Source organism: Euprymna scolopes, chromosome 21, assembly GCF_053919585.1.
Source record: "Euprymna scolopes isolate OS-2025 chromosome 21, ASM5391958v1, whole genome shotgun sequence".
NCBI lineage: Eukaryota > Metazoa > Mollusca > Cephalopoda > Sepiida > Sepiolidae > Euprymna > Euprymna scolopes.
In genome coordinates this window covers 50881428-50904243 of record NC_136502.1, presented here as the reverse complement: position 1 = coordinate 50904243, position 22816 = coordinate 50881428, and the positions used below count along the sequence as shown (strand labels likewise).

Sequence of the window (22816 nt, the reverse complement as noted above, 5' to 3'; positions counted from 1 at the left end):
ATTGATTGTTTTTTGTTTTACGGCATATCAGCCCTTTCTAGGTCATTTAATGCCGATCCAGTGATTTTAAAGAAAAAGTTTTTAATAGAATATTTTTTTTTTTTTTTCAAAAAAGTTTCTATTTAACCCATAGTTCGGACCCTAACTACCACTCTGGGTCAGAATGGACCTGGGAGCAATGGCAATTAAAGGATGGCTCCACACTCCCCCAAAGCCCACAAGCTGGGGCCTCACCATCGGATATAGTTTAAGGTCATATCCAGGACCACTGGGTCAAGTGGAATCTGACCAGATTTTGAAGAATAATTTTTTAATAGAATGTATTTTTTTTTCTTTCTATTTAACGCATAGTTGGGACCCTAACAGGTACTACCACTCCGGGTCAGAGTGGACCTGGGAGCAATGGCAATTAAAGGGTGGCTCCACGCTCCCCAAAGCCCGCAAACCTCACCATCAGATATAGTTTAAGGTCATATCCAGGACCGGGAAGTAGGGAAGGAAAAAGAAAGGGGGGGGGGAAGGAAGGGAAGGGGCTGTTGATTTTGTTTTGTTTTTGTAGAACATAATAAAGTTTTACAAAATAGAATAGAAAACAAAAACAGAAATCGATGTAGGTGCATTTCGTCTCAGAAAGCCAATAGGCAGCCTGATCTGGTAGCACCAGATACAAGAAATGGAGATGGTATCAACATATAATGGTAAACACATAATATTAGTCAAGCGTGGCCTACATAAATAGAAGGCTGTTTCACTACAGACGTGTAACCTATTGAATAGACTAGAGTACAATAAAGTAAAAATAATTTTAAAGTGTAATTACTTAAAAATACAACCGTTTTAAAATAATCCTCATAATAGTTGTCTTGCGCCTAACCATGGCCATTGTACTTTAGGTACCTCCAACGCGCGCCACAGTTTTATATGTAACACAATGTAATTGTTATTTAATATTATCACCCTAACTTTTTACGATTTAATAGAAAAAACTTCAAATAAACTGTTTATATTTTTAAAAATATTTTTACAGCATACAAAAATAATGAAAATGCGAGACAAAAATCGTGTTTACATTATCGACGCTTTAAAACAACGTTCCTATGCAGTGACGTTTTTTAACCCATGTTTTAAAAATCTAGTAAAAATAAAAAAAATAATCATAGTTTCCTGAAATTTTCGATATTCAATCATTATTAAATAAACTTACATATTAAAAGTAGGTTTCGTAAATATATCAGGAGAAATATATATATATATATATATATATATATATTTTTTTTTTAGGTGTTCTACCCCCTTATATTTAATGGTCCGGAAACTAAGCAAAATAAATGTGGTTTGATAAAAGTTTCAACATTTTTTAAAGCTGAAAAGATCAAATAATTAAAAAATAGTAATATATATATATATATATATATATATATATATATATATATATATATATATATATATATATATATATATATATATATATAATCCTGTTATTTGTTTCACTTACCTCAAAGTTGTAAATAAAATTCGACATAAATTCAATATTATGTGAAAGAAACAAACAAAAAAAAACAACGCTTTCTGGATAATTTTTTTTCTCGGTAATATAATTATTCGAATTACAAAAAAAAAAAAAAAAAATTCTAAAAAAATAATTATTTTTAAAAAGTTTTAAATGATATTAAATTCAAATATTACGCGATATGAAGTTTAAATGGATTTTTTTAATAACAGGTTTCCAATAATAAAAAAATATATTCATATAAAAAAATATAAGACTATTGAGATAATAAAAATTGTAAATCCAAATTCAACCTTAAAAAATTCGTTTTATTATTTAAATTGATAGAGGGCGGTCTTTATGTTTGACGCTTTCTTTTCAAAAATGTGCGGAGGCTTGTAAAGAACATTATTTTTAAATACATGTGTCAACAGAAGACGTTAAATTAATTTTATATTATTAACTCTAGTCTGTGTAGTTCGTTAATAAAAATGTACTTGTTTTACAAAAGGTAAGTTTTATATTATTTTTTATCCATCGCAAAAAAAAGGAAAAGTTCTCCATTAATAATTATAACTTGAAAACTTGAACGCTTATCCATAGAAATTAACACAACACACACGAAATGATGACGTCATTATTAAAATGTGTACTACTAACGTTTTCGCCATGGAGGTACCTATTGTACTTTATTCTGCAACGTCAGCAGATTACATGTCTTTAATGGAACAGCCTTCTATTTACATAGGCCATGATCAATAAGGTTAATATGCGTCTTTATCTATATTGTGTAGGAAGGGTAACATATCAGAATGTTTATGTCTTTCTTCTTTGTCTGTTTAAAGCGCATCATCATCACTTCATCAACGAGCACGCTGATCGGCCAAAGGGAGGTAATTGAGTCTGATAGAGTTATTTCCCCTCTTCTCGTTTGCCCAGTTGGCCTTTTTAGATTTGATTTACGCTCTAGAATAAAGTCTGTTTATGCCTTGGAACAGTTTCATGAATTACATTCTTATTAATTGAAGTATAAAGGTTGAAAATAAACATTACTACGCATGCCTCTGCTCCAACAATAATACAAGAATAAAATGTTCAAATCGTCATCCATTTTTGTGAAGTGAAATTAAAAATGTCGATAAATCAATGTTAGTCAGCAGCAATAATGCTGGACTGTTTTCTTGTTTTTTCGATGAAAGGCGGTTGTCAGTCTCCAATTAAAAAAGACAACAACAAAAATTTAAAAACGGCAGTAACATTTCACTGGATCAATAATATAAGAGATAACATTGCTTTTGAACTGAAACATTGAAAAAAAATAAGGAGTTTAAATTATTTTGAAGTTATAGTAAAAAAAAAAAAAGAAGCTCTCAATTTTCTTATTAGTTTTAATTTCCACGCTAAACAATATAAATATTTCGTGCAGAAAACGGGACAAAGTGTCTTCTACACCGTGTAACCAATTTCTTGTCTTATTAAGTAGAAGAGTTCATTGTAATTTATCGACAGCATATCACAAGAGTTTGTAAAACATGTAAGTATTTATTATTTTATTAAATTATTTCTTTTTTGTTGTTGTTTCTTTTACTAAAACTTTAAGTAAAAGTAATTTGTTTTGTAGTTATTCCAGAATTCATTTCACTGTAAATTATTTGGTTAAATGGAATAGAAATGTATTTATTTTTTAAAGTTTTATTTATTTAAATTATAACATTTTAATTAGGCACCGCCAAAACTGGGGGGGGGGCAGGTCAGTGCTTTTTGACGGACCGTCTTTTTAAAAATTTACCAAAAATCAGGTAATTATCCGATCAATACGAAATTTTCAGCGATTATTAGAAGAAGAATGAACTTTATAACAGTGTACTTATTTTTCATAAACGATATTTATATATATATATATATATTTGCTTACAACCCCCCCTTGTTTTGAAGTGGGAACAAATATGCTTAAAATAATCATCTGAAAGTGAACACAACATATTGTGTTGTTGTAAGAGGCAGAATTATAGATTTAAAAAAAAAAATGTTTGCATACCTTATTTTGACGTCTGAATATCAGAATTGCGATTGTGTTTAATTATCCCGCTTTTGAGTTTTGAAGTGTGAAATTCGGTGAATATGTTAAGTAAAATAATTAATTTAAGTTAAACAAAACAAAAAAAAATTTTTTTTATATTTATATGAAAAAAGCCATTTTAAAATCTTTGATAAATAAATTAACAATGTTTTTTTAGCGAGCTGAATAATGCATGACCATTATTAAACAGGGCATGCTTTGAAGAATCGATACAAAAAAAATTGATAAATATTGTGCCCTTTGTGTTAAAAATAACATTTTTTCGATCCCATTTGAAAACGTTTGCCGCCTGTCGACTACGGTGGACCAAACGCGCTGAAATAATTTTTTTATTCTGCTTTAATTTGCCCCCGCCCCCCCCATTTTGGGGAGCCTGGCCCCCACACACGTACACATTAAAAACCAAACTCATACAAATAGTCACCCATCTGGTACTGGCCAGCCTCAGCTTAATAATACATTGAAATTTTCGTCACTGAAAAATAAGTTTTTTTGGCGTGTTTGGTCTTCCATAGTTTTCTTCTTATCAAAAGAAAACGTAAACAGAGTCGATCTGAACTCTACGTCGACGCGAAATATCTGGTTACCTATATGAATAAGTGGAATTATTTGAAATTCAGGTACTTATATTATAATATTTTTGCATATTCTCTTAGAAAATCATCCTAAATCTTAGTTAGACAATAAATAAATAAATTAATTATTTCAAAAACCCTTTTTTTTAAATATTTAAGTACGTTTTTTGTGCAAGACAAAAAATGTCAATTGGTAACTTTTTGGGAAAATTTAACATTTAAAATTGAATTAAAAATAGTAGAAAAAGTTTTACATTATTCTGTTTTCTATATGATAAAATTCAGGGTTTTATCTTTCTGGAAAAAAAAAAGTTACTCAGAAATAATGGATTTTAATAAATGTAATTTAGTTTTAAAAAACAACAACAACTTGATTTTGTGGCCATTTTTGGCGGTGCCTAATTTTAATTGTGCATCTATTTTATCGCGCTATTTTGCAAGTTAAATTCAATGCTTACGGTATTTTTGTTTATTAAATTCTTGGGTAAAAGTAGATAAGAGTTACATAACATCCTTCTCTTCCCATGTTAAGAATGGCTTTCTAAATAATGACCTTATTATTTCAGCGCGATAACATGGATGCCAATTTTCTTAAACTAAGAGTATAGTCCGATTAAGTTTTTTTTTTTTTTTTAATGGGATATTGGCAATATATCTTTAGATTACAACCGTCTGAGCGCTTGGAAGTTGAAATCAAATTTATATTGTTTTTATAGAAAAAAAAAAAAAAACCTAACAATTTTTAAGGCACTTGTACATTTTAATCAAGACATTAAAAAATGAAAATATCGAAAAATAAAAATAAAAGGTTATATTGTACATTTTGGACCGAAGATCTCAAAAAAAGTTTCACTTAATTTGATCAAGTAGTTTTTTTTTCTTTTTTTTTTTTTTACAGCGGAAACATACGTTTTTATGACAGCACATTGAAGATAGACATTTTGGATTTTTTTGAACACGCCACGAGGAGATAACTCAATGTAAAGCGCCGACACTCCCTCCCCATCTTTAATACTAGCTTTTCTTCCTAAAAATCAAATCTTTTGCTCAGTATCATAACAAATTGTTTTTTTCGCTCTAAAAAAAAAAAAAAAAAACTACTTGATGAAATTAAGTGAAACTTTTCTTTTTCAGAGAACTTCATTCCGTAACAGGTACCTACAATTTAAACTTTTTTCGATAGTTTCATTTTTTAATATCTTGATTAAACTATACAAGTACCGTTTTTAAATTAGTACATATACTTATTACCAATAGCTCGTCTTTGCAAATATGGATTCATGCAGGAAATATGTCGATAATAATAAAACAAGCATCTATAGTAAACATGCGTATTAATCTACTTGAATAAAGGCTACATAAAAAGAAGACTGATCCACAAGTCACGTGAACTGCTGACGTCGCAGAATAAAGTACAATGACTACGGTTAGGCAATAGACGACTGTTACGAGTATTGTTATTTTTTGTTCCAATTCTCAAAAAACATCGCCAAAAGATTTATAAAACTACTCCAAAAGTGAGTGCATTTTTTTTTTTTTTTCAAAAGATAAAGAATTATTTTATACCTGGATATGTGCAATTAAAAGGGAATATTTTTTTCCCCGGAAAATATTGTAGTGAAGTTTTATTTTTTTATTTTTTTTTAAGTGTATTCAACTTTAATTTAAAAGTGTACCGGTTTTTAAATAATCCTCACAATAGTTGTCTTATCGCCTAACCCTGGCCATTGTACATTATTAGGCTCGGCCAAAATGGAAGGAAGGAATAAATATTTTTGGACAGAGTCTCTCTTTAAAAATCTACCAAAAATCAAGTAATTATCCAATAAATACGAAATTTTCACCAATTATTAAGTGAAGAATAAACTTTATAATAGTGTAGTTTTTTTTTATAATCGATATATATATATATATATATATATATATATATATATATATATATATATTTGCCTAAAAAAAACCCTTCTTTATTTATGGGTACCAATATGCTTAAGATAATCAGACAAAACTGAACAAAATATATTGTATTTTGGGGAGGGGGAGGATTGTAGATAAAATAAACAAAAAAGAAAACAACTGAGTGTGTATCAGATTTTAAGATTGAAAATAAGAATTTTGAATGTATTTAATTTTTCATCTTTTGTGTTTTGAAATGTGAAATTCGTTGAATATGTTAATAATAATTATTATCTTTCAGATTAGCAAAAAAATATATATATATATTTTCATTATTTTTGCGAAAACCACTATTAAATCTTGGTACTCATGTAGATATTGATCCAGACATAAATCAGCATTCGCTCAGTTTTCCCTGGAACATGATGTCAACAACTCGGATTCTGCTGCTGTCTGAGGTAACATAAAGCTGGGACAATTACAATGCCGTACAATGATTTTCGACTTGACTGCCCCAATGTAACCTCCCCATGTAACCTCACATGCCATGCTTTCGGAATAAACACCTCCCCATGTTAAGAACGGCTTTTGAGGTTAGAGGGTGTTTATTTTGAAAGTCCTTCTTAACATGGGGAAATTGGGGGTGTTTATACTACGTTGGGGTAGGTCGTAAAAAATACCTTTCAAAAGAAAAAAAAATTGCTTAAAAACTAATAGAGACAAAAAACACCTTTTTTTTCACGATAAATAATAATAAAAATTAAAAATTACAGTAGTTTTTTTTTGCTTTTTTTTCTATTGATGTTACTACGTATAAAATTTTACTTTTTTTTACATTGTTATTATTTCATCGGCAATGCTCAACATTATCTGGCTGTTGACATCATGCTCCAGGAAAAGCCGAGCAAACGCTGAGTTATGTCTGGATCAATATCTGCATAAGTACCTAAATCTTTGAAAAATAAATTAATAATTTTCTTTTAGTGAGCCCAATATTGCTAATATACCATTTGATAGGAAATGCTTTGAAGAATCGGTACCAAAAAACAAAAATCGATAAATAATTGCCCATTTGGCTAAAAATACGATAATTTCTTGTTAATTCACTTATGGTAGACCAAGCATGATGCTAGATATATGAGTTTTTTTCACTACATACGACACCTCGCATTTCAAAATGGTCACCCATCTGGTACTGACCAGCCTCCTCATTGCTTAACTTAGGTGGTTATGTAGGCAACAAATATATCTTCTAAAAAAAGAATTAAACCCTTCATTTAATCGACAAATCATACGTTAAATATACATGGTTAAATGAAGTTTATTTTGTATTATCAAGCCCTCGGTAGTTTATTTTAAACTATAAAAAAAAAAAAATTTTTTTTCACTCTATAGAGTGATATAAAAAGTTGGAATTATTTGAAATTCAGGTACGTATATTATAATATTAAATTCGATTAAAAATAGAAAAAGTTTTATAATATTCTGCTTTTCATATGATAAAATTCAGGCTTTTATCTTTTTGAAAAAAAGTTGCTCAAGAATAATGGATTTTAATAGATTTTAATTTATTTAAAAAAAAAAAACTAGTTTTTTTTTCCATTTTTTGGCTGTGTCTATACTTTATTCTACAACATCATCAGGTTACGTGACTTTAGTGAAATGGCCTTCTATGTACATAAGCCATGCTCGACTAGGTTAATATATGTGTTTCCTGTAGTTATCAACCATTATTATTATGTACTAATTTTTACTAAAATAGGGTTTAAGTAAAAGTTGTTTGAGGCTAATTTCTAAATTCATTTCACTCTTAAGTTATTTTGGTAAATAAAATAGGAAATCAATCTATTTTTTATATTTAAGTTCATTTTTTTTTTTTTTTTGGTAATTTAGCAGAGAAGCCAACAAACAACTATATGAAAAAATAAATATATACAAGAAATACATGTTACCGTAGTGAATAAAAGTAAATTTTATACCTACTTGACTCATTAGTTTTTGTTTTCAAGTAGTTTTTATTGCTCTTTACTTAATCTCAAAAATTCAGTTTTTCCAAGCGGATTAAAAAAAAATTGCAGCATCTTCTTTGGAAGAAGCAAGCCTCGCTTTGACTTTAAGGTTTACTTTTAATTTTTTGGTATTTTTTTTTTTTATGAGATTACCCAGCATAGTATAAACACCCAAACCTCCCTGGTCTTAAGAATGGTTTAAGGAATAAATTCTCCCAACCTCGGAAGCCGTTCTTAACATGAGGAAGCTAGGGGTGTTTATTTTGAAAGCTGTTCTTAACATGGGGGGTTGGAGTGTTTATACTATGCTTGATATTCTCATAAAACATACCAAAAGAATTCAAAGCACCTGTAAATCTTCAAGGCAAAACGAGGCTTGCTTCTTCCTAAGAAAAAAATGCAGACATTTTTTTTTTCAAATCCATTCGGAAAAACTGAATTTTTGAGATTAAATAAAAGCAATAAAAACTACTTGAAAACCAAAACAAATGAGCCAGGTAGGTATAAAAGTAACTTTTATTGGCTACGATAGCATTTATTTCTTTTATATATTCACTTTTTCGTTATAGTCGTTTGTTGGCTTCTCTGCTAAATACCCTTTTTTTAAAATTATATTTCATTTTCTGGATTAATGATGGTGAATTAAGATTTTTTTCAAATATTGATATAGTGGATTATCATCATTATTATTATTATTACGACAGTTTGAACATTTGAGTTAAAATAAGTTTATATATTACATATTAATAATAATAAAAATATACTAACAGTTTTACATTAGAACAGAAGCTGGTCCTAGCAAATATGGCATCATGTAGGAAATAAGCCAATAATACTAGAATATTTACGTATTTAAAAAAAATATTTTTCTGCATATTTCATGTGTAAATAAATAATTTTATATTGCCTTCTTTACACATCTTTGATCTTAACGGTTTTTCATTTATTGATTGATTTTTATCATGTGACATTTGCTTGGCAGAAAAATGTTTCCCTCAAAAATCGATATCCAAAGTCACAAATTGTTTTAGAAAGCTGTATTTTATTTTCAAAATATTATTTCACAATTCTGTTATGAAAAAGTAGGGTTTTGTATGATTCAGCATCAGCGAACAGGCATAGCCAATTCAGCGTGTGGCCTATTTAGCATCAAATTAACACTTAGTCATTATAGTCAAAGTTTTTTATTTATATTTTTTTTAATTCAGTAAACGAAGCTATTTTTTTTAATAAAATTGAAATAAAAATTATTAAAAGAAAAAATTAATTTGATTAAAAAAAAGAACTTAAAAATAATTATTTATTAAAAACACAACACAAGAACAAACAACACTCAGGTGTCAACAACGAGATCATATTTTCATATTATTTTTCTTAATTAAAAAAAACTTCAAAATATTTTACACTTTTAATACTTAAAAAAAATAATTATAAAATAATTCACCAAAAAGTTTTGCAAAAACATAATTTTTCCTTTAAAAAACCGTTCAATTGATATAAACATTAAAGACTTTGAACCGTGTTTATTTAAAGCATAACATGAAAATAGACAACATCCAGTCGTCAACGAAATCATATTTTCATATTGTTTTTCTTAATTTAAAAAAAATTTTAAATATTTTTTTTAGATTTTAATCCTTAAAAAATTAATTATAAAAAAATTAACCAAAAAGAATTTTGCAAAAACATGTTTTTTCTTAAAGACAGTTCAAGTGATATATTTTCATTTTGTTTTTCTTAACTTTTTAAAAGTTGTAAAAGTTTTTTTAAAAATGTGACTTGTTAGGGCCTTTAGAGTTGTATGAAAGGGGAGGTCCCTGATTTTGGTTGCCTCGACACTAGGGGATGGAATTTCCACATGACACCTCTCTGCTAGTTAAGGATGTGCTAGGCACTGTAGGGATGGTGCAAATTGTTAGGTTTTGCCTCTTTTCCATGACTCTGGTCGGATCTGATGAAATCCAAGTGGATTTGTATGTTTTGTACAACAGCAAAAAATTTCGATTTACAAACTTATTCATGTGACTAGCATGGTCAATGACGAATTGTTCCTCTACTGAATTGGCCACACTGTCAAATCAGCTCAGCCAAATTAGTGAATCCGAAACCGCGATGTCAAAACATCCCATTCCCAAAAAATTATGTTTTGTACAACAGCAAAAATTTCGATTTACAAACTGTATATGAAAAAATGCTTATTTACGCTCCAGCAATACAAACATTCACCATTTTCAAGTTTTGCATGATTTATAACTATAGTCTAGCTTCTATAAACTTTTGTCTGTTTGTACTGAAATTATGTCAATTAAATCTGCGGTATGCCTGCTGCCTTTGAGCAATGGCAGCTGCACAAGTAGAGTAAACCATTGGGGAGAGTGGAGTTTACTGTAGAATTTTCGTGTGAGAACATGTGCTTCAATTGCTATTTTGAACCATTCAGTGGTCTCATTTGTGCACTGTTCAGCAGGAAGTGAAAAGATATTTCCCAATGGGACATTTCTCTAGTCAAGGGGTGGTGTTTCTTGACAGTTTCTGGCTGCTCTTTATGACTGATAGTACACAAGCCCTCTTTGGTAGCACTTGGAGGAACTGCTCCATTATCATTTGCATAACTGTAGTTGTATGGTTGTAGTGACATGTCATGCATGGAAAGAGGCTCTGCACCCAAGTGTGTGAGAGAAGATTAATTTTTCTTGCATATTTGATTTGTAAAATTTAATGTGACAAAAGTAGGAAACCAATTGTTTTTGCTAAAATAAATAAATTAGAAATCATCTAGGCAACACTGAGTAACCCCTACTAGATTTTAATAATGTTCTGTTTAGTTATATACATAAAAATAACGGCACATGTTTAAGATTAATGTTTTCTCTGTCTTTATATATGAGATTTTAAAGAGATATACTATTCTAGATTTATCATTTATGGTTTGAAATATTAAACTAATTTAAAAGATTAATGTTTTCTAAGGTTTTATAAATTAAATTATTTTTTAAAAATACATTTCCCAGTAAAAGCATTGATTGTCTGAAATATAAAACTAAGTGAAAAATAGAGGCTTTTTTAATGCAAAGATTTTATTTATTTTTTCATAATTTTAGATTAAAAATGTTTTATTTCACTGATGGATTTTAAATTCTCACTGAAGGTTATTTTCCTAGATTTTTTTATAATAATTTTTGACAATACTAAGGAAATGTATAGTAAACGATGATGAAATGTGTATCTTTTTGCATGAAAATATACTGCAGCATATTCTGAATATGGTGAGTGCAAAAGAATTGTATAAGAATTGCCTCAGTGTTTTGCTATAGTTTTTTGCTATCGTGTTGAAAGTCGTCAGGAAAAAAATGGACTTCTTTATAGTATAAAGATTATCAAATTAACTATTTTCTAATATAGTTTTTTTTAATAATCGAAATAATTTTATAATTGAAATTTCACCATAAATTCAATTTGTTAGACATGGGTGCTCATTTGAATCATTCACTTCTGCATAAATAGAATTGATTGATCCCCGTGATGACAAAAATGGAAACAGGAATCAATAATAAAAATATAAACAAGATTTGTCTGTCACTTTTATCTCAGGTATATAAGCAGAGAAATAGATTTTGGACACATCACTGCTATGAGTTATGTATTCATGTTATTGGAATAAAGCAAAATGGGAAACATACTTTAAAATTTTTAATACTTTGAGACAATCATGGAGTGAACATTTTCAATAATTTTACTTGAAAAACAATTTTTATGCAATCGGTTAGGTCTATATAAAGTTCATGTTTTAATGTCCTCTGCTAATCAGCTAATGTCTATCATTTCTACTGCCAACATGACTGGAAAGACGTTTTCTGCTTTTTCTCTATAAGGTTGTTTAAATATAATTATAACCATTCATTGCAACTTAAAAAAGAAAGGTCAAAGCAGAAGATTTTTTCTTCATTTTGTTTTATATTTAACTGAACTCCAATTGTCATAGCATTTTTGGTCCCCTGACAAAAAGAGAGTAGACCTGTAAATTCACCCTTGTCCGTTTGTCTGTCCGCACCTTTCTCAAAAACTACGCCTTGGAATTTTTTGAAATTTTGCACAAACATTTAACATGATAGGAGTAAAAAAGTAATGGAATGGATTTTCCGGGAAAACTCTGGTTGCTTCCCTATGGGTGCCTTTCGGATTAAAATGGCTAAAATTGACACTTTTGTGTTTATTAAAAAAATCTGATGTCTTGGAATTTTATAAAACTTTCTGAAAAGTTGTAACTAACTGGTTTCTATATAATTTTCTTTGTCTATACGTCGTGCTAACTCTTGGGTGTGCCACAGAGACTCTTTTAGGGCTAATAAAAACACTCCATTTTTGGAACTATTTTACCATATTTGTCCAAAATTTTCTGTGTATGTCTATTTAGCAGTTTTGTATGGTGCTGAACTCAAATTTAAATATATTAAGGCCTTGGGGATTTTGGGGGGCTAAATGGGGGATGGCAAATGATGGACTTAGTCATTTCTTTTTTTGCATGGTGCAGAACTCAAATTTACATATGTTAAGGCCTAAAACTTCACCATTTGTTCATTTTCACCAGAATTTGACGTCTCCTAGGGATTTTTGAGGCTAAATAGAGGGAAGGGCAATGCTGAACTTAGTCATTTTTTTCTCCCTCGTTCACTGTGTCTTCACAGGGACCATGCATACTTCACTTGTTTTGATTAAATTCAATTTGTTGAAAATGAAGATACATTGCTGTCAGTATTTTTCAACATTCATTATCAATATCACTCCATGCATTATCAATCAATTTCTATACGTTATCAAGCCATCTTCATACATTAGCACATTGTTACCAGATCAGGCTCTGAAGATGCTGGTTTCCTAACCTAAAATACACCCAATATTCATGTTATTATATTTTTCCTTTTTCTTTCAAAAACTCTGTCATGTTTTGCGAAGCTGCACAATCACGTTGACACACTGGTTCTCACCAGATCACCAAAGTTAAGCAATGTTTATCCTGGCCAGCACCAGATAGGTGACTGTTTGGGAAGGTGAGGTGCTGTATGTGCTATGAGGTAAAATACTAGGTTGAGAAACTGGCGCCGTATATCCTTTTCTCGTGGGTAGATGGGACTCTCTTAAGTCATGGTAGGCACCCCGTCTAGTGATGGCATCATGATAAAAAATACTCTTGATAGCCCTGGCGAAGCATCAAGTATTCAGCTACCAACAAGATTTGAATTACACTACAAACTCATGTAATGAGTTCAATCTCAGCTAGGGCTGTGCTGGATGGATGAATGAATACCAAGCTGCTAGAAAGGACTTTTCCTGCCTTGATAGAGTTCAAAATAGACTTCGTAGCCTCGTATATGTCCTTTTCTCTTTCCTGCAACCTATATCTCACAGAAGAGATGTTGCGAGTTTATCTCTAATGTATCGTTACTTTCATGGAAAGTGTTCGACTGAGCTTAAGTCTATGGTCCCCCCTCATCAAACTTTCACAAGAAACACTCATCTAGCTGAAAACACTATCAATAATTCCCCCCACTCTTTATCTGTGCCTAAACCTAAACGTAGATTCCATGAACGAAGCTTCTTTCTTAGAACTGCACGCCTGTGGAATTGTCTTCCGTTTTCCTGCTTTTCGGCTGACTACAATATGGTTGTGTTCAAGTCTAACGTAAATAAGTTCTTGATGAGCCGTTCCATATAAGTTATCAAATTTACCGAATTTTCATTACTAATGATTACTATATTGTCCAATTTCTACTGTACACTCTTTAACCCTTATCCTTCAGTGGCCTCTTGGCCTTGATAATGTGGTGATGCCTGTGTAAAAAAAAATAAGCTAAAAATGAAACAATTTTTCCATCTGAAACATCCAATCCAAACACCATGAATAACTATTTGAAGACAAAGAGAACTTGAAACAAAACTTTTACTAAAATGATTCTGTATAAAATTATGCAGGGTTGATAATGCCACAAAACAACCAAATCAATACCCATACATTATACTAGCAATACATATGAAAACATTAAAATGGTTTAAGATATCTCAGTAATGGTATACATAGAAACAGCTTGATAATCTAGGAAATAGATTTTGAGAATTAAAAAATACTGACTAAAAATAAAGAAGTTATAACTATTTTTTGTTTACCTTGCACATTTGGATATTTTTCCCTTTTTATGAATATGTGTTTTGTCACATTTTTACACTACTTTTTAAGTAAAAATGTTATATCTTTCTGAACACACAAGATAAAGCAATGAAGATTTTCGTAAGTGTATTTTGTGCAAGGAATTTTAATAGGATACTGAAAATCTCCAGAAATGAATGGTTTTTAAGTAATCTGCAGTAAATGCACATAAATAGACCATAAAAATCCCATGTATCCATTAAAAAAAATAAGTTAGAGAATTCAAAGTTGAATTGTAAAAAAAACTGAAATCTAATATTAAGATTTTTTAGAAATAAATATATTGCAAGATTTTTTTGGTATTATTGTAGATTAACACCTGCTAAATCTCCTCCACCTGTTCTCCCCAAATATGTGATTCTCCCTTAGGTAATTACATATGAACACACTGAAAAACTTAACACAAATGAATATATATATATTAGGGATGGGATGATTCCAATATTTTTTCCGATTCAATTACCTATTCTGTGTTAAATTCCCAATTCCGATTGTTTAAAAATATCTAAATATTTAACCATAAAGTTGTTATTTTTCACAATTACTGTAAAAAAACATATGCAAAATATGCACATGTTTTCTCAAACGTAAAGATATATTTGTGCAGGATGAACTATCGATTTTATTTTACTAATGACTTATCAATAGATATTCATTATTTTAGTATTAATATAAGCAGTGGAAAGAATTTTAGTGGAAAAGTAAAAAGAATTTTAGTATTAATATAAGCAGTAGAAAGAATTTTCTTTGCATAAAATAAAATAAAAAAGCCAATTAAAAGAATCATTTTTGGCATCGGAAAATAGGCACACATTCTTCCGATTCCGCTACTGATTGTGATACTCCAAAAAGTTCCAATTTTTTGGATTCCCGATTCCAATTCCGATTAATCGTCCCAATAATATATATATATAAAATTCATGTAAAATAGTCATAGATTTCAAGGGCATTGTAACGTTTTAGGATATATAACCAATTTTATTTTGTATGAGAAATAAATCCTCTATGTTTCTTAAGACGATTATGTGTGGTTTTAAGAGGGTCTTTGTAGGAGGAAGAGGAGGCTGGGTTAGTTGTAGGGCTAGGGCAATTATGTGTGGACATCCTGAAAACAATAAAAAAGTGCAAAGAATTATTTTAGAGTGGGAGATTAGTTGCATATATAAGTATAATGTAAAATAATCTATTGTTTCTAAGTTATTCTAACGTCAATTTATTTTTCTATGAGAGACAAATCGTGTGTGTTCCTTAAGAGATCAGTCTTGTTTTGTTGTTTTTGGATGGTGTGGTTTTAAGACAGTTGTACAATGGTGCTTTCCACTTGGATTTACGATATGGAAGGATTTTTATTTTGAAGTGGATGCAATTCGGCACAATCACATTGACACACTAGTTCTCACCAGATCACTGAAGTTAAGCAATGATGAGCCTGACCAGTATCAAATAGGTGACCATTTGGGAAGGCTAGGCACTGAATGTACCGCATGGGATCATAGAAATTTCGAGGTTGGTATCTGGCGGCACATTTAACTCACAGAGGGAGGGGGGAGATACACCCCCAAATCAAGATGGAAAGCAACGAGAAATCACCATCTTTTTTTGTCTTTCTGAGATTACTATGGCTCTACAATTTGGAGGGCTGTGGTCACCGATGCTGTAAAAAAAAAAAAAAACGAAAAAAAAAAAACGCAGTGATGCTGCATGCATGCATTACTTTTAGGAGGTGAGCCAGATTTAGTGGTAGGGTAATTCTTATATATATATATATATATATATTAATTTTAGACATAGAAAAATGTCAACAGAATTCGGAGTACTAACTGCTCTATTAATACAAAAGTTCAAAAGTTGAGAATATTTTTTAACTAATATGTCTTGAAGGAGCCACTATTTTATAAGAGAACCACATTAATGTTAAACTTTTTGTTAACAGTTTTTATTAAATTTTTAAACATAATTCACAAAAACTATTGTTGATTAAATAGTAAACAGCTGACAGTGACTGCTGCTGCAGACTTCTGGCTTATAACCGAGTGGTCAAGTCAAATTGTTTACTTTCATTGAAAAGGGGTTAATATTTAGGGGAGAAGGTTTAATTAAAAATGCTGCTAGCAAAAGAGAAATCAAGGTAGACTTATCATTTTAACACAGGAAAATAATAAAAATATTTATTTACTTATTAGTTTGTGTACAAAAAATATTTTTTAAATATGTTCAATACACGTCATGCTCAAGTCTTATTTTTAAAACAACAAAAACCGAATGAACTAGTTTGTTTTGTTCACCAATAAGTGAGATTGATGTTTTTCTTTTTCTAAATTTTATAACGAAATTACTCATACAAACATGGTACCAAGCTTTTAATGACACAGGGTTCACAAAAAAATGTTACTGAAGTCACTGTTTAATAGCATTACGATTTTCATCATTTTATTTGCTCCAAACTCTTAAATATATCGTGTAGGTTATTGTTTCTAAAACTGTATTAAAGGATATTCTTTCCGGACGAATTGGTGGTATATTAAGGAATTCAAGTGTTTTGGTTTTTAAAATAAGACTATTATAGTAGAACTATATTGAAATCTGTAATTATTCAAAACATTTTCTGGCCGAAGGCTATTGTTTATTCTACAATCAGCTGAACTCCTGGGCATAGAATTTTACATTTTAAAAAAGAATTTAGCCATCCTTGGTATTTGAGAGAAGAATATTTATAATTAATGGAAATATAAGCAATCTTATTCTCACTCTTTTATAAAAATTAATCATGGCCAATGTGTGTTTGATTAGTAAGGTAGCAATCAGGACACAGACATTTTACTTGTAGATATATAGATATATAACAGCTCTTGGACTCTGATAAAAAGTCTCTTATTATATTTATCTCCAAAGAAAACTAAATGTGTGTGGATTGAAGAAAAAAAAACATTTTTGTATACCTTACATAATTTTAACAAGAATATTCTTCAATTATATTTTATGTTTTAGTAAATTTTAGTTAATTTCTTTGAGGTACTTATTTTATCTATATTATTTGGTTCTCTAAGTTTTTCACACCGAGTGTTATGCTTTCCCAGCATTCTGATAATGGAGGATGAACATTTTTAGTCATACTTGAAGTGTTGTTTCTTTTTAAGGACTAATATATCCTTTATATAACTTCAGTTTTATCAAAATGTGGTTTTCCACTTTTCAAAACTGATTATGTAACTGAGATGAATATAATTAGATACGATAAACTCAGGAAATAACTCTGCCAAAAAGAATCTCATATTTTTATCTGAAAAATATTGTTAGTTGAGAAAATTTCGTTTTTTATTTCTTTAATCAATTTAACAGTCATATATAAAATTTAATATCCATCTACAAATCATAATTTACAAGAATAGTTCAATAGTTTTTCTCGCAGCTGAGGATCAAGGTTAGAAGTTTCTTTCACTGTCAAGTAAATATAACGCTTTTTATTTTAATTAATGTATGATTTGCTAAATAAAATATTTTCTTAATTTCAGGTGAAAATAAGACAAGGAAATCGCTCGAGCACATATGGAATAGAATGCTTTATTAGGCAGATAAACATTTCCATCAGCTTTTCATTTACAAGTGGCAATAAATTAATGTGAAACAAGAAACTGACCTCAAGACAAACACAACATAAAGAAAAATTTATAAAGAAACACTCTCTTACTGGTGAAAAAAAAAAGTTCTTTAAAACAGTTTTATTATAAAGTATGTGGCTAAAATTTACAACAAACTCTAATTTAAAGAGACTTTTATAATGTAAAACATGAACATCTGAATTCTAGACAAACAGAAAAATACAACCTTTTCAGTGTAAAGTGTATGGCTCATAATTTAAATAAATTCTCATTTAATGAGGAATGTGAGTGTACACTACAGAGCAGATTTATTCATTCACAACAAAACCCACGTTTAAGACACAACTCTTAAATGGAGAAGAAAATGCACTTTAACATTTATTTATTCAGTTTTTTTTACGGAAAACTATTTTTCAGTGATGCATACAGAAGATTGAAACATGTTACACATTAATTAAAAAGTACTAAATCTAAAAGAAATCATGCCAAAACTCACTAAAGCAAAACCTTTCTCTCGCCTCTCCTGCAAAGTGTGCAGCTTATCATTTAAGAAAAGGGTTGATTTAAAGAAACACGCCCAAACTCACACCGCGGATGAACGTCCTACTTGCAACGTGTGTGGTTCATCATTTGCACATAAGCCGTATCTGCGTGTACACATGCGAATACACACTGGTGAGAAACCTTTTTCTTGCGATGTATGTAAATCTTCATTTACAACAAACGCTAAGTTACAGGAACACAAGCGTATCCACACTGGTGAGAAACCTTATTCTTGTGAAGTGTGCACATCTACGTTTGCCCACAGTTCTTCGTTAAAAGTACACATGCGTTTCCACACTGCAGAGAAGCCTCATTCTTGTCAAGTATGTGATTCATCGTTCACTACAAAATCAGATTTAACAAGGCATATCACAATTCACACTGGAGTTGACCCTTCTTCTTGCCATGTGTGTGACGTGTGCAACTACTCGTTTAAGACAAAGGCTGAGTTGAAGAGGCACGTCCGAACTCATACTGGGGAAAAACCTTTTGCTTGTGAAATCTGTGGTTCAGCATTTTCACAGAAGCCAACTTTAAGCAAGCATATGCGTATCCACACTGGAGAGAAACCTTATTCTTGTGAAGTATGTGGCACAGCCTTCAGAGGTAAACCAAATTTAATCAGACACATGGGCATCCACACTGATGGGAAACCTTATTCTTGTGAAGTCTGTGATGCATCCTTTGCAAAGAAAGGGGATTTACAGAAGCACATGTTTACTCATATGAGTGAAGAATCCCAACAAATGCTATTCAGTTCAATTAAAAATTACAAATTCTAGAATAAATTCATTTAATCAATTTCTTTGGATTCTCAGGAAAAAAAAAGACAAACATATACTGGAGAAGTCCCTTTTATTTTTTGAAGTGTGTGAAATTATATTTACATTGAATACTTATTGTAAACTTTTTCAACATCCCATGTAACACATTTTCATAGTTTATGTTTTACGTTTATATATGAGCATTTAATGTTATTACACATGCATATTACATGATTACATTTATAATAATTCTTATAAATAAAAATATACTGGCTACAAAAAAGAAACAGCATACATATTACATTGGGAAAATAGCTTAAGTTTTTATTATTTGTGTTGTAAATTATCTAAAATGGCTCCTGTTGATTTGTTTGAAATTTCGAAATTAACTTGTTTTCAATGTAACAATGAACCAATTTTTATATTTTGATTTGAATTGCGTTTGAATAAAAGAACTTATAAATTGAACCATTTTTTATGTCAATATTTCTTTTTATGACAATTATACAATATTTAAAAAGGAATACTTGTTTGATATTTTGTAATATGTACTAGCAAGACAATGAAAACCATTGAAGACAAGAAGTGGTTTATTTGCTTTCTTGTTTCAAATCAATAAATAGATGAAGCAGACAGACAGGAAAATAATAAATTATATTTTATTTGGATGTTTCTAAAAAAAGACATGGTTATTGTTATATCTTATGAATGATATTTACGTCTCAGAATTGTCAGTATATTACAATGAAAGATACTTTAGGTTTTAATTCTTTATGGTGTAAAACTATGCAAAATGCCCTTTACTTCTTTGCTTTTTTGTTTAAGAATTAATTTTTTTCAATATAAAGACAAACTAATTTTTACATTTTCATTTGCATGAGGTTGGATTAAAACAACACATTAATTGAAATATTTTTTCATAATTTTTTCATTGCATAATTTAGACTTAAACTTGTAACCATACACTACACAGAAATCTGCAGATGATCAATTTAAGGAAATAATAATATTTCAATAAAATCAGTCGAAATATAAGTTTTTAAGGAATATGTTTCCCAAGGTGAGCATGTGTTATTTTTTCAATGTCTTATTTGTTTGAATAATGAAATTATATATGGACTTGCATACTTTTAATGTTTAACTAAAACAAAGTATTAAGATTGTACATGTATTTATGTTAATGATAGATAAAAGTTTTCTAAAAAATGGTTTTACTTTTTGTAATTTCTACTTCTTTGCTGAATGTGTTAGATAGTCATGTGTGCATATATATCGAACTGTATATCTGTGTGTGTGTGTGTGTGTGTGTGTGTGTGTGTATACATTTCAGGGTGTTTATATTGTGCGTACGTCGAGACTGTATATCAGGATGTTGACAGATGATCGGGATACATTCATAATAAGGAGACATAATGAACAATTTGATAATGTACCCTATCTAAGACCACAGGCCTTCAGAGATCAGATCCAAGACACTGAAAACCTTGAACCCATAAATTCCTGCCTCAGAACAGCGAGGGATCTAATGTTCTGCCGAGGCATTTCTGTTGAAATATAGTAATGTGTACAAACCTTCGTCATCTGTGCAGATTGTCAACTAGCAATGCCTCTTATAATCACAGAACTACCAGCGAGTCACTGCTGATATGTTCTCATGGGATAGAAGTGAATGTCTTGTTGCAGATAACTACTATAACAATTTTTTTAAAGTGGACAACTAAACAACTCAACCTCACATGCAATGATCAGTTGTCTTAGAGGCCATTTCGCCAAGTTTGGGATACCAGACACTTTTCTCGCAGACAGTTATCATCTGACACATTAAAAAAGTTTAAAGAAATTGAGCATTCACATATGAAACAATATCCCTAGGAAACAGTCAAGCAAACAGTACAGCAGAGACGTTATTGAAATAAAGAAGTACCTCATGCGGAACCGAAAGGTCTCTGTAGAAAATCTACTATTGGGCCACTGAACTTCTGTAATACACTAAATGAAGGACTCAACATTTGGCCAACACAAAGGATTTTAGGCCGATGCACAAATCAATGGTACTAACTATATTAGTGAATTATTAAGAAAAAAAAACAACTTTAATCGTGTTAGCAGGTGAAAAATTGCGTCCATCTTGTTTAAATTGAAACGGAAAATTACCCCCTTTGCTAAAACTCAACTAGCCATACTCATATGATAAGGTACAAAAAATGAAAATGAAACAGTGAGAGAGATAGAGAACTGAACAAACCTCACATGGTCAATAATGTTCGGGTCTAGCTTCTAAAACTTCACCCAAGAGTGCGAGGAAGCCACAAAAATAAATAAATAAATGACTGGCCGATTGTACAAAGTTGAGAATAAAAACAGACAGCCATGCCAACACAAACGTCGGTTTTTGTGCCAAACATCCCACGGTAACAACCAACAGAAATCACTTACAATCACTCAAACACAGAAAGTCTTACACAAGACAGAGAAATAAACAAGGAATATTAGATGGAAGCAAGAAGCCAACAGCCAAATGAGACCCCAGTACAAACAAGATCAGGCTGTGCCATAGATGTATCAGAAGTTTAGGTGAATTTTTGGCACACCTAACACGAAACTGCGAATAAAATATAAAAAAACTCGTAATTTCTCTTTTAACAGTGGGTTGTTTATTTTCTTTATGGATTATACTTCCAAAATAAACTATTAAAGTTGTATAAAAAGCAATAGAAATATTATTATTATTTTTAAAAACAGTAATGAAATTAATTGAATTTTACGAGCTAAGTATTTAAAAAAATTTAAACTTTAAAAATCTATCAAAATTTTTCTATTGATTTAATTTTTACGATATTTTCAGGGTCAATGTTAAATTTTAGACAAACGTTTTTTTTTTTAATTCACGCCCCCCCTCCGATTTTGAAATGTCTATTAAAAAGTAATTAATTTACACACCAAAGTTTTATATATCACAAATTGAAAATAAAAGATCAATAAATAATATATTTAAATTTAAAACAAAAAAGTAGAGTTTTTTTAGAAATTTAACCTTTTTTTTTAAACACGTTTTTTGGGTTTTTTTTTTTAAATGAAACCTTGGTCCTTGCTCCTTTAATTGAAAAAAAAAATAGGGGTTGAATTACATTTTCCGTGTAGTTATAAGCTTTGAAAGACAGGGGTCGATTTATTCAATATATTTCACGCATTCGTAAGGCTGTGCCATAAAAAAATCCAGCAAGATATAATGACTGAAGATAACCATCCAATTTTCAATCAAGGAGACATCCTCTTTTTCCCCTATCATGTAACACATACACACAAAAACTTTGGTGGTTCTACACTATTAGGACGAAAATTGGCACTTCTGTATGGCAGTGACATATTAGCAACAGAGACGAATTGTTGATCCCTGTTCTTCGAAAGAGAAACGCCGTCTCTCGGGGCAAAGGAAGCCGATTACAGGAGAAAGAAAGGGCAAAGTCTTCTGTGTGTTTGCGTGTTGTTGTGGGGGAGTGTGAGTTGTATCGACGAGAGTAGTCCTGTAAAATGATAAATAAATTTCGTGTGGAAATAAATGGTAGTTAGAAGAGAGTCATAGCTAGATTGTTGCACTCACGTTCAGCCTGGGGCCAAAGCCCCAGGGGATGTGTACTGCTGGAGTGCTGGGCAAGCAG

At 30.3% G+C, this 22816-nt stretch overlaps 1 protein-coding gene across 2 annotated transcripts; it reads left to right on the top strand.

The window, feature by feature from the left end:
* Positions 1 to 2351: 2351 nt before the first annotated feature.
* On the top strand, positions 2352 to 20366 carry LOC145242272 (uncharacterized). 2 transcript variants are annotated; one of them, XM_080105288.1, is made up of 2 exons: positions 2352 to 3014; positions 17764 to 20366. In XM_080105288.1, the coding sequence occupies exon 2, from the start codon at positions 18333 to 18335 to the stop codon at positions 19173 to 19175; it is 843 nt and encodes a 280-aa protein (XP_079961414.1). In that variant the 5' UTR covers positions 2352 to 3014; positions 17764 to 18332; the 3' UTR covers positions 19176 to 20366. The 2 variants fall into 2 exon arrangements, with proteins under 2 accessions (XP_079961414.1, XP_079961413.1); XM_080105287.1 differs by having other exon boundaries at positions 2352 to 3023.
* Positions 20367 to 22816: the final 2450 nt, after the last annotated feature.

Coding starts and splice junctions, on each gene's coding strand:
- LOC145242272 (XM_080105288.1), top strand. CDS start 18,333: ATGCCAAAACTCACTAAAGCAAAACCTTTCTCTCGCCTCTCCTGCAAA.